This window comes from Neophocaena asiaeorientalis, unplaced genomic scaffold (genome assembly GCF_003031525.2).
Source record: "Neophocaena asiaeorientalis asiaeorientalis breed wild unplaced genomic scaffold, Neophocaena_asiaeorientalis_V1.1 scaffold71, whole genome shotgun sequence".
Taxonomy (NCBI): Eukaryota; Metazoa; Chordata; class Mammalia; order Artiodactyla; family Phocoenidae; genus Neophocaena; species Neophocaena asiaeorientalis.
In genome coordinates, this window is record NW_020175439.1 from 410,148 (window position 1) to 423,788 (window position 13,641).

General features: G+C 34.8%; 1 protein-coding gene across 3 annotated transcripts in view; it reads right to left on the reverse strand.

The window, feature by feature from the left end:
- Nucleotides 1-13,641, reverse strand: part of CCPG1 (cell cycle progression 1) — a 38,965-nt gene that overhangs the window by 2,984 nt on the left and 22,340 nt on the right. For 2 of the 3 annotated variants that reach the window (XM_024767789.1, XM_024767790.1), the window contains exons 5-9: nucleotides 13,263-13,467; nucleotides 10,928-11,023; nucleotides 8,886-9,137; nucleotides 4,355-4,476; nucleotides 251-1,659 (exon numbers count right to left, since the gene is read on the reverse strand). In XM_024767789.1, coding sequence (XP_024623557.1) covers nucleotides 251-1,659; nucleotides 4,355-4,476; nucleotides 8,886-9,137; nucleotides 10,928-11,023; nucleotides 13,263-13,467 — 2,084 coding nt within the window. The remainder of the gene's footprint in view (nucleotides 1-250; nucleotides 1,660-4,354; nucleotides 4,477-8,885; nucleotides 9,138-10,927; nucleotides 11,024-13,262; nucleotides 13,468-13,641) is intronic. The other variant, XM_024767791.1, reaches the window with a different exon arrangement.

Sequence of the window (13,641 nt, forward strand, 5' to 3'; positions counted from 1 at the left end):
CTACTTACACATGGATATCTTTCAATAGTAAATACTTCAGTACTACATGGTCTGTGGTTGGTTGAATCCACAGATGCAGAGGAATTGCAGATACAGAGGGTCCGACTACAGGTCATATGCAGATTAACCCCCACGTTGTTTACAGGTCAACTGTAGTGACATTCTAAGAAATTTATCAAATGATACAAATGCTATCCAATATAAATGTTAAAAACTATTATAATAATAACATGGTGCTATGTAAACCGACCTGGGTCCATATGGAGGGGAAAAGGTGTGACCAAAGAAGTGTCTATATATATATCCATCCAACTTCTCAAATACTCCATCATTATCTATTTGATATTCCTTCATGTCTTTAAGATAATCTTTAACATCATTAACAAAGTCAGTGAAGAGCTTCTGATCATGTATAAAGATACCATTTAGGAAAAATTTATTGATGAAGTGATCAAGTTCTTTCCAATGACGAAAACTATCCAGTTTTTCTAATAAATACCTTTCAATTAACTGTCTAAATTCATCTATCCTTACAGGATTCAACATTTTAACATTAAAAAGATTAATGGATTCCTGTTGAGCACATTCAAATACACCAGAACAAGCCTTTCTGAAAGAATTATAATTTTCACCGCAGTCATGCTCAGCACTGCATTTCTGTGAATTTGTATTTTTTCCAAATTCTTCAAAATGAGGCTTTTCTTTCCTTCTCTCTCTTTGCGTAGTAGGGCCTCTACTATTCTGGTTTTGTGTATGTGCCTTATACTGTGGATATAAATATTCACTAAAAACTGTTGTTGGTTTTTTGCCTGCTGCTTCTTTTGTAGCACCAAATCTTTTATTGCCTTTTTCATCAAAGATATTCTTGGTGGTATCTTTGAAATGTCTGAAAGTGGATTTAACTGAATCTGAGAATTTTTTCAGATTTTCTTTTACAGCTTCTTTAGCCTGTTTAATTTTTTCTTTATGATGCCTCACAAACTCCTTGGTAGAATTCTTCATGGCATCAAATGTTTCCTTAACAGAACCCAAAAATGTTTCCTTTGACTTATTTTTAGCTCTGTGGTTTCCTCTGTTCCCTTTCTTTTTTCCATCAGTTTCTTGTTTTCCATTTTGATCTTTTGCTTCAACATACAGTCTTTCCCACAAGTCAGAACGCTGCTGTTCAAAGTTTAGCTTGCGCTCCAGCTCAGTGAGTCTTTCCCGTAACACTTCTATTTCCTTTTTTTCAGTCACTACACTGGGAGAGTCTGGGTTGCTATATGACTGACTAGAGCTTAGCTGCTGGAGTTCCACCCTTAAAGCCATGGTTATTAGTTGTTCTCTTTCCAGTTCCCTCCTTAGCATCTTTGCTTCTGCCAACAGAGTCTCCTTTTGATTAAGGAAGCTTTGTGTTTTCAGCTTTTCTTCTTCCAAATGCTGCTTAAGTTTCTGATTTTCTGTAACTAATTCAGCACTTGTCCCTTTATCTTCCAATATCCTAATCTGTTCTCTTAGTTTCCTTAACTCTTCCTGTAATGAAGATAAGGCTTTTTCTTCCTTCTCCAGAGATATTCTTAGATACTGATTTTCTGTATCAAGGTTCCTTTTCTGAGTTTCAAAGGACATTTTCTCTGCTTCAGTATGGGTCCAACACCGTGCAAGGTTTTCCTTCAATGACTAAATTTTTTTGAAAGATAAGAAAGAAAAATGTCAAGAGCTTTAAAGGCTGAATTTAAATCTTTAAGATACAACAAATAATCCATAAATGTTTAGTGTCTATTTCTGCAGAGACTATCCTTTATGTAGTTTTTTCAATATATGAAAACTGGAAAATACAAGGTTCATATGCAGGAAAATGCACAGCAAAGAGCTTCATCAAAAGAAAAACATAGCACACTGGAGGAAGACAGCCTTCTATCTTTTGACTACAGGACTCCAATCTCTCCTGAGAAAGCTCCTAGAGAGAATGTAGGAAGGACTAAAGGTTCTCTGATCCTTGGGTGAGGGCGATTATCTCTTATAAAAAGTAAAATTACAGCTAGAGATGACTTCAGGCTTCAGAAAGTTCTGTTTATACTCACTGCACTCTTTGAAGGAAAAAAATTTCAATAATCTTAGTCCTATTTGAAAGATCTTGGTCATACGCAAATTAACATCTCTAAGTTCACGTAAGTTATACAAGTTCTCCCATACTTTAGAGAACACACTGAATCTTGGTAACATTTACAACTAACTTCTCCAATTTCAATTAATTTTCTGAAGAGACTGTAACCAGATTAGCAATGCAACTCTGAAGTCAACATTCTTGCTGAGAAATTATATCCAGTCAGGTTTAGAGAATTCTGCTGCAGTGCTAGGTAGCCTTGAATGATCTTTCTTTCAATACATGTATTAGTAACAAACTTTCATCACAACAGCAAGAAATTAAACAATATGCTTAAACAGGTTAGTGGTTATAGCACTGTCCAGTCAGTTAATTGTTAGAGCACTATCCAGTCAGTTAAAATATCTTCATAAATCAGCAAAACGATATAACTTTGCTTAATTTACTACAAATATTATGACTATTCCCTTTGAATCAGACCAGAAAAATATCTGAATTACAGAGACGAAAAAAAAAAAATCCTTTGAATGAGGATATTTTCCACTTGAAAAATAAATATCTGAAATGGATGTTTCACTGTCTGGCTCATTAATCTTCGAAGAACAAATTAAAATTTAAAATTTCCTTACAGTCATTTCATCTCCTCTCCCTGAGTGAGAGAAAACAAGTTTCATCTACCCAACAGAAATGGACTTCGGAGAATATTATGCTTACTGAAGTAAGTCAGAGAAAAACAAATACTGTATGATATCACTTATTGTGGAATCTAAAAAATAATACAAACAAATGCATGTAGCAAGACAGAAACAGATATAGAAAACAAACTAGCGGTTACCAGTGAAGAGAGGGAAGGGGGAGGGGCACATTAGGGATACGGGATTAAGAGATACAAACTACCACTATGTATAAAATAGATAAGCAACAAGGATATATCCTATACCACAGGGAATTACAGCCATTATCTTGTAATAACTTTTAATGGAGTATAATCTATGAATTACTATGGATTAGCATGAATTACTATGCTGTACACCTGATACTAATACTGTAAATCAACTACACTTCAATTTTTTTTTAAGTGAACTATGGAGTAGAACAGACTAATGTAACATTATCTTTAAATGCACAAGCACAGGGAGCACCACAGAATGACTGGAGGGTACAATATTCTGTATCTAGTAAACTCTAAAATCTTGAATCAAGTGACTAAGCAGATGCTGGACAGGTCTTCCATGATGATCTTCAAAATCCAAACTACATTTAACAGCTGGAGACAAAAGGTATGCAAGAACTGACTCAGCAAACATCTATGCAGGGTGAGTCTCCTTACAACCAACATCATTCTATAGAACCATAAACCATGATGGTAAGAAGGAAATGGCTGCCCTTTTTTATAACATCCTCTGCTCAAGGCAGGGAAAACTACACTATTTACAATTAACTTCAGTAGTCCCTCCCTGAAAGATATATTTCAGATGTTAAGTGGGATTCTGTCTTCCAAAGAAATACAATCATAACCCTATAAAGAATATATAAATAAACTGTGAAGGAAATTTAGGGAAATGGAAGGAAAAAGGAATAGTTTACCTTTCTACCCTGAGTTTATCTGTAATCCCTACACCCTTCTTAGGCAAGAACTAGAGAGGAGACCAGGTATTTTGCTAATCCTCATAAACCCAGAATAGACAGCACAGTCCTGTTGGAGCCAGGTGAATTTCAGGTATGAAAGTGTAACATGCTTTCTCTTTCTTCGTAACTGACATGAAACCAGAGAAACCAGAGAAAAAGGACTGGGTGATTATTTCCCTTGATCAAGGGTGGCTCCTTAGAGAAGCTACAAACTCTCCTCTCTCTCTCTCTCACTGAATGCTTGGCTCTATAAAAATAACGTTAATAATAATAATGTTTCATAGATAATATCAATTAAAATAATGTTAACTATAATATAGTGATTAGGAATAACATCTTTGGAGTCAGATAAACAGAATTAAATTCAGCTCTGCTGGCTGCTAGACTTGGGAAAGTTACTTAACTTTTTTGAGCCTCTTTCCCAACTATAAAATGAAATTAATACTTGCTTAATTCACTGGGATGTGGTGAAAAATAAGAGAAATACTGTACGTGAGGTACAACAGTGCCCAGGACACAGTAAGTACTCAATCAATAATTACCAATATTATTACTGATTTACTAATCTGCACTGTAGTTGTATCTGAATAGCATAATTATTGGCTAACACAGCTTTAAGATTTTATTTCTAGTACATACCTTATAATCTATAAACAACCCTTGCTCCTGTTGACACTGCGAAAGATAATCCTTCATATCATTCAATTCATCTTTATGTATCTTTCTGACTAACTGTTGACGCTTCTGAATCTGAATTGTGCCTAAAAATAAAAATTTTTATTAGGGATATATAACATAAATGTCATGATTACCAATATTTTTAAACATACAATAAAACATTTACTTTGCATATATTTAACTGCTTAATCCAGACAGGATCATTTTCTTCAAAATATCAGCATTTCACAGTTCTATAAAAATTCTGATTATATAAACAAAGAAGGAATAAGTAAAATCTTACAGTGTCATTCATCAAATGGTGGTATATGGATGTTAATTTATAAATCAGGCCAAGTAGGTTAATATATTTTTTACTTTATTTAGCATACACCAGGGATATTTAAGCAGTTCACTATCCTTTTGATTAAAACAAGCCAGACCATATTACCTTACCAAACAAAAAAATGTATGTAAAGTTTCTGTCTTACTGTTGTTTTTAAGGGCTGAGGTACATAAAGTGTTGCATTCCCCACTTCAACAGAGAAAGGAACAAACCATGAAGTCTATTCACAGGTTATAAGTAACTAAGGAAAAATGAAGATGTCTAGTTTTTCTCACTGTATTTTGCCTAAATGATATAGCACAAGCCCAAAAAGAATAGCAAGAAAAATAATTGGCTAACTATAATTACCCACCATTCTCAAAGCCAGAGCTTTTAAGAACTCTGCATTAGTTAGGTCTGTACTGGACTATCACCATCCCTATCCCAGTAATAAAGAAATCATAAATCAACCAGGATGCTCTATATTTTCATCCTAAAAATCAAAATGTTAATTTGCCAAGACATGCTGTTCACGTGCTGCTACATGCTTCATGCACGAGAAAAACAACAACACTAAATCAAAAAGAAGGCAAAATGCATTTGGCAACCATAATATTACATCTACTGAGTGGCATACCGTTATGTAAAAGACATCGCAGAATTTTGTAATGAAAGAACATAATATGGGACTGAGTGAACTGATGAGGATGATTATAATTTTTGTGACTTTCTGTTTGAATTAAAAAAGAATAATAGTTAATTGATTTCTGAAAAATTAACTTATTTCTTCGGTACATCTTGAAAACCACTGAAGAGAAAACTTCTGCCAAGTTACAGACAACTGTTACCGGTTAACAGCTATGATATCCTGTTAGAATTCACTTCTCAAAAAAAAAAAAAAAATCACAAATTTGCATGGCAAATTTGTTTCAATATTACTCAAAAGAACCTCAGATTTTTTGAAATATTGAAATAAATTTATCTATAGTTCCCAAGGCAACTGAAAACTTCTTTTTTTCAAACTGCTAACAGAATGGATTCCTTTGGCCACTGGAAAATAACTTAAAACTAATGTGTTGAGATCTGAGTTTGCAGTACCATTACATAGCATATGTTTGATGACTATCAATGTGTCCTCTGTCAATCAATCTCACAAACAATTAGATATTTTTTTCCCCCTCTACATCTTCAGCTGCCTAACTATGAAGTGTTACAACCCAGGGTTTAAGGCCTGCTGGTTATATCCACAAATCTGCCTACCTTAATCACATTAACCCACTGTCAGTTTTTGCTACCACTGCTGTAAGACTTCTCTTCTACAGGTAAAGAGTCTCAATCTCACCAGAGCTTGCAGCCAATATATCCAGCTGCCTGCTAGGCACAATTTTGGGGGTGTCTTCATTTAAAAAACAAAAAACAAAAAACTGAACTTCAGCACCTGCCCTAATTTATTCTAAAATAAAGTTGGGTAAAAACAAACCGAACTGTGCTCACCGTCTATTAACTTTCTCATCTAGCAAAACTCTTCCCCTCTAACTCCCCCAACGCCAAAAGTAAAGCAGCTAACACACTTCTTGGAATTTAAAAAGTAAAACCACCAATATCTCAAGCATCCAGGCTCAAAGTTCGGTTTTCCATTGTTACTTCAGTGTCCCTTATTTCACCAGCCTTCTCTCCATCCCCACCATCACGAGAACTGTCAAGGTCCTGATCACTGAATACCTGAATTACAAAACCTTCTAGTTAACTGTTCTAATTTTTCCCACACTATTTATCTTCCTGCACTTTTCCTCTAAAATTACTGCTTTCAGTTCACTCTATAAATCAAACTCTCCTACTCAGATTCCAAGATGTTTTACAATATAATAGCATCCCACATATTCCAACCTATTTTCCATTATCTCTAAATATCTATTCTGCTATAATCCTACCAGTCTTTTCAGTGCTCCCAAACCTAGCAAGTTTACTTTCAGATTATCAGGTTCTCCACTGCTAGAATGTTCTACTTTCCTTCCACATAGTGTAAGTCCAGACCCAACTTAAATCCTAGCATCTCTAGGGTGACTCAGTGTCATAGTTTGAGCTATGATTCTTGTCTGTGCTTCATAACTTAGCACCTAGTTATATTGTTATACTGAAATGTCTGCTGAAAAGCAGGACAGCCTATACTTAAAGCAACTCCATGAGGAAACCAATCAATTGAACTCTGCTGTTGATTTGGAACATAGATAGTCTACAGGTAAAAGAAAGAATAAGACAGGTGCTTCATGAAGAACTTTAAAAAAAATTTTTGTAAGCACTTTCAGGACCTGAAGCAGTGCCAAATACCTATAGTACATTCTTTTACTATCCTCAGTCCTTCTAGTTCTCTCTTCCTTCCAAGATAGATCTGACACTCCAAATTTATATCACCAAGGCTGGTGAATGTTCTGAGTGATTAACTTAGTAGTTCTTGTTAAATGATTATAAAGCAAATGACTGATTATGGAGTGCAATGACTGACTTCACAGTGCCTGAGAAATTCAAGCTGGCTCTAAAATCAACTCAAAAGAGCTCTTAAAGTATTGAGATCGGTGCCACAATTAAGAAAAAAAAATGTGATGTCCTTTAAAAGTGACCTTGAAAAGCTATCATTCAGGTTAAGTTTTTTTATGTTCCCTGAGCCAATCATATTATTATATGGACCTATTATTATGAAGGTTGTTCCTATTCTGAAATGCTAATTTGAAATACTACAGGAAAATATTTATTAAATACAATTAATAAAGTAAATTTTACAAGTAACCAAAATTCTTAAATAACAGGGCAATGATTTCTCAACTTTGAAAGCACTCCTAAATTGATCTTTCTACAAAATACTTAAAGGTCATGCAATTTGTAGGGTTTTAATGCAATGTGGATTAACATTAAATCACTGTCCAATTTTTTTTTTAGTAAGAAAAGAAGACTAAAGTAAGACCTTCTCCTTTGTTACCTCCATGTTTACCTGCAAGGGGAAAAAACCAAGCTCAAAAAAACATATTCATATATTTGCTCCAGCTAGATAATAAACAAGTTAAGTATGTATTTCAAGTCAAATCTCATTACAACAAACTTCAAGGGAGGATACAAATTACAAGATCCCAGTATTAAATTCAAGCAGACATCCACCAGGAGTCTAAATACTTACTTTTATTAATATAAAGTTAAATACAAGAAGAAACACATTTTATTGACTCTGACTTTAAACAGGATTGTCTTCACTAAGTTTTTTCTAACATTACACTATATTGAATAATATCTTTTCCATAAATCAACAAAGGGAACATATAATTCTTCAATCTTAAGGAACACATTGTTGTAAGGAACTAGCAAAACTAGATTTACTCAGAAAGCTAAACTGTGGATTATGTAGGCAAAAATCCTGAAAGTAGTTAATACAAGGCAAACTGAAATCTGTGAAGTTGACAAGATCTAAGACATTTGTTTAAAGTGTCTTTTTCAAAATTCTAATAAAGCAAAAAGAATGAATATTCAGTTCTCAGCCTTATCTTTGTACAAATATATACCTTAAATAAAATTCAATGGTTAGGCTCCCAAAAGAAAAGTAACACCACATGGAATTCCTTCCTCTTTTCACCCAGGATACTTTTAAAGGCTTTGCATTAAGAAAATTATTAATCAATGTAAATAAACACTAACAAGGATAATAGTGAGCAAAGTATAAAACAAATGAATTCTTAAGTCATGTGAATCATGGAAGTAACAACAACGGTCACAAAATATAGTGCTTTCATGAAACCTAAAAGTAGAAATAATGAGCACCTATTATTGTGACATTTCATATGTAACTATTTAAGTGGAATTTAAATAATCCTCCTAATAAAGTCACAGTTAAAACTAGTTTAACTGTGATTCTAAATGAAAATGATTTGCCTTGTAATGAGCATTTCAGATTTTTAATCTTCCAATATTTTCTTTAAATAAATATATATATAAGCAATCCTTACATTTCTTAAATACTACCTCATTTCAGTGCAAACAGCTCTGTGAAGCAACACTATCCCCAGTTTCCACATGAGCAAACCAAGGCTCAAACACGTACAAGCTTTCCAAGGACATATATTTTAAGGAAGACACTGAAAACAGATCCCAGAATTCCTCACTCTTTACCACCAGTTTATATATAACAAATTTTCAAATACTTACCGTAGAAATGTCCAAATCCCATGCTGATTGCAATCACCAAAGCAAGTATAACGCATTTATTGAGACCACTATTGAACTGACGTTTACACGGCTCCTTAGAAGGTTCAGTTTCTTGTTCAGCAAGTAATCTTTCTTCAGATTCTGAACTAGAAACAGTCTTCTTCCTAGCACGGCGTCGTCTAAAGGCCGGACTGGGCTGATGACTGGTTTCATCACTACTGGATTCGTCATCGCTAGGCTGAGATGAAAATACTATTTTAAAAAGAAAAATGTAGATAAATATTAAATATTTTAGAAAAGCCTTCCCAGTAAATATGATTTAGAATGCCATCCCTACATGCCTTTTTACATACAACAGCCAAGAACAAAAACAAAAGAATAGAAACAAACCTCAAGTTTTCAAGTTTATCAACATAAAGCCAAAGATTTCAACTGTGATACATAAGAAACTGTTAACTATACTCTGTGCCTTTGAGGGTCTGGTTTTGGTTGTTTTTTTTTTTTAACTTCCCTTATAGTTCACACCATTAGAACAATCATTCTCATAGCCTATTAAATTTCACTGCTATTAGAGCCACAAATAAATACTATTTCTAGAAGGGGGAAAAAAAACCTCTATCTCTTCATTTAATTTCAAATAGAGGTAATTTAAGCTCAACTGTTTAAGGAACAGAGGGAAGTATATAAGCAGTTCCTGAGACTTAAAAAAGACAACTACCAAAAGTTTCCTTGAGTGTACTAGTCCCTAGTTTTGTTTCCATCCTATGAGCCCAAAATCAAGGTTCAAAGCACTATAGTTTAACACAGGTTTCCAGAAGTCAGATGAGCCCTTCCCTTCGACTGCCACTCTTACTAGAAGGTTATTAATTTTACCCTCTAGTAAATATGTCAGCATGAGGAAGTGACACAACAGCTATCTCCGATATTAAGGACTAGTCTTGTGCTGCTCCTTTATGAAAAGAATAATAAAGAACAACAAATTGGAAAAAAAATTCCACAAGAAATCTCAAGGACAAGAAGCATATTCATTGGAAAAAAACATCTTCAGCTTTTTCAAGCGTATAATTTCTTAACATTGTTCCATATATCAATAAACTATATGCCGACACAGAAGATTAGATGACTCAGTAATAATTTCCATAGGCCAGAGAGAAGAAAAAAAAAAAGCACTAAAAGGATAAAATGTGAACATGAATTTGATACAAAGAGCTCCAAAACAACAAACATTCATGCTTCGAAAAAGCAGAACAGTTCTTCAGAAGACAGGGTATCCATGCCACAGCAAAGCTGGTGACTTAGGTTAGACAGTACTTCGAAAAGATGTATCATAGAGAATTTATAACTTTCACACTTACAACAACAAACACAAAGACAGAAGGCACTACTGAATGAATGAATATTCCTAATATTTAGTGATAATAGATGCCACTGAGAGATCTTTTGGTCATAACCCTTATGCCCATCATGTTTATCTGGTTATTCTTGATCACTAGTTTTTCCAAGATGTCGTCGCCTCAGCTGTGAGGTTACATTTCTTGGAAAAAGAGAAAGAAAGGAAGACTTAAACAAAGCATTACATAATACAAAGGCATTCATGATCATGGTTAGAGTACTTAAGTCAGACTTTCTGACATTATTAAGATGGGTAAATATAAAAACAAACCATTTGTCAAAATTTCTTAAATTTTCAATTCTACATTAACTTATTGCCTTCATTATAGTCTAAGTAAACAAACCAGCCTAACCCACATGAACAAATTCTCATCCTTATCTAATGCTTCCATCTTTTTTAACCCATACGTATGATAGCTGAAATATTTTGATTTTTAAACTTCTTTTAAAGCATAATTTGGCACACAGTCCAAGATGCAAGCAATGCAAAGGCATGCAATAAGCTTAGCCAGCTTTATTACAAGATCAATTCTGAACACCTGTTCAGAGTATCACAGATTACAACAGATATCTTCAAAGCACTAAGTAAATTGTAAATGTGACTAGGCACACTCAGCTCTAGAAAAGCTGATCAGATTTAGTCACACCACCTTGGAAAGCGAGTTGGCTAGGAACATGGTGTTTCAGCTGATCATCCCATCCCCTTATGCATTCAGGAATCTTCCACAGCTTCTCCCACCACCTTTCTTTTGTGAATAAACAGGAAAAAAGATGTATAAAGCTTTATTATAAAGAATAAAAAGGAAAAAGAGAATTGAAAAACACTTGTTTTAATTATCACTTAACATTATCACTTGTGCTCCATCAAAATCTAATAATCATGCCTTTTTAAAGAACATATATACAAAAAAATATATATATATATATATATATACACACACACACAATACAAACTTTTCTACAGCTACCAATTCTGGCTCCTTAGGGGAGCAGAGGGTCATATGGAGGGAGTGGGAAATGTTCTTAAATCAACAAAAAGATTATTGCCATAGAATCTAATTTATAAAAAGAAAAAAATGAAGTTGAAATCCTATAAAGATGGAGAAGAAAGGGAAAGGAAAAAAAAAAAGCAATAGGTAGCAGGAAATTAACCAACGAAGAAAAATACAGGCTAAGGGAAGAGAACAAAAACTCTTGATAATTGATGTATACATACTATTTTCAACATAGTCCAAAATCATTTTTGATTATTTTTTAACATTTTCTTTATTGAAATAATTAATTCCCTTGGGAGGCACAGCAATGGATAAAAATACACCTAAAAAAATACTCTGCTTAACTGAATCTGTCAAATTCCCAAGAAGTCCAAGTTCAGAAAGGAAATTAAAAACTAGATTAATGTGCTCTGAAGTACTGAAGTTCCTGGAAAAAAAATCAACAGTGTGTGGCATCGTTTCTTAAATGTCTTTGACTCTTCTGCAATGCTCCTGGCTTCAATCTGACTATACATTCTGGCCCACAAATATTTTTAAATTAAACCAGCTTCTGGTTTAACCTCTACTTGAATTTTACTAGCTTAAATTAGAATAAGAAAAATTCCACTGTCTGATTCTGGCAAATTAAACAAAGAATGGTAAGATCTAAGAAAGTGATCTGAAATAAATACTACACGTTCCTGTCTTTTTGTTTTGTTTCGTTTTTGTTTTTTTGTGTTTTTTTGCAGTTACGCGGGCCTCTCACTGTCGTGGCCTCTCCTGTTGCAGAGCACAGGCTCCAGACGCGCAGGCTCAGCAGCCTGGCTCACGGGCCCAGCCGCTCCGCGGCATGTGGGATCCTCCTGGACCGGAGCACGAACCCTCATCCCCTGCATCGGCAGGCGGCCTCTCAACCACTGCACCACCAGGGAAGCCCTACACGTTCCTGTTTTTGCATCAAATTAGGAAACTCTTATTATCACTAGCAATGTCCCAGGTATCTCTCACATAATTCACCCCAAATTATAATTGGGGGTTAAAAACCGTGGGTTGGGCTTCCCTGGTGGCACAGTGGTTGAGAGTCCGCCTGCTGATGCAGGGGACACAGGTTCGTGCCCCGGTCCAGGAGGATCCCACATTCCGCAGAGCGGCTGGGCCCGTGAGCCAGGCTGCTGAGCCTGCGCTCCGCAACAGGAGAGGCTGCGTCAGTGAGAGGCCCGCGTACCGCAAAACAAAAAAACACCGTGGGTTAATTATAGATCTCTTTCTTAGATTTTCTGTAACTTTGTGTCTAAATATTTATATTACCCTGAAAGATGTTATATATGTCCCTAAAACTGTGCCAAAGAATTGTAGAGGGAATTAGCTCAGTAACTCACATTTTACCTCCAAATGATTCTGTCTGAACAATAGGCATTCACTGCATTAAGAATGTGATTTACAATAGGTACATTTTCAAAACTCAATCTAAAGTGAAAGATCCAAAGTTCAGGGGCTTTAGGATGCTGCTGTTTTGCCAGTTCCTTAAACCCTGTTTGGCACATGGTAGCACACAATAAATGTTTGTTGACTGACTAATAATTAAATGGATCTGGAAGGCTTCAATAAAGTTTCTTTCACTATTTCTATAATATAAAATTTGTACCACTGTAACTAAAAATCTTATTAACATTGTCCTACTTTTTTAAGTATAATGGCTCAATCTCCCACTCCTAAAGACCTAAAAACTGTCAAATGCATTTTGGAGTGTTTGAGACATTAACAAATCTCCTTGAAGCTATTTTTTCTCTTCTTTCAATGATAAAAGATGGTATTTATTGGACTACCGTGCTCTAGGCCCTAGATCTAGGAAAACACTAGATATAACAGTAGATTTTACAAAAAATTTTCATGAGTTTTACCCAAACATATTCAAAACTTGAAATTCAGGGTCAGAAAACAAGCCATTATATAAAATGTGGTCACAAGAGTCCTAAGTCTCCTATCAGCGTATCCGTTATGTAGTTCTTACCAGTTTCTGGCTGACAAAACGTATACTGGCTGCTAGAGGAAGAGCCCATGTTGAAGTCTTCTGGACTCTGTGCTTCTTTAACAATTATTTCTTCTTCTTGACTCCCAGTTTCTTCTAACTTAGGTGGCTCAAGTGTAACAATATCAGAATCATCACTGACAGTTCCAAAATAGAGATTGTCATCAGGTAACTTTTCTTCCTCTCGCTGAAGAATCATAATTTTAGAGACAAATTCAACAATTATTTATGGGCCTTATATTTTCTAGGCAGTTCAAAGTATATAATGGTACTTAAGTAGTATGGTGATTGGGTTTAAAATAAGTCCTGCCCAACTGGAAAGGATTACGCAATAGTAGGTTCATCCTAGGGAATTCCCCGG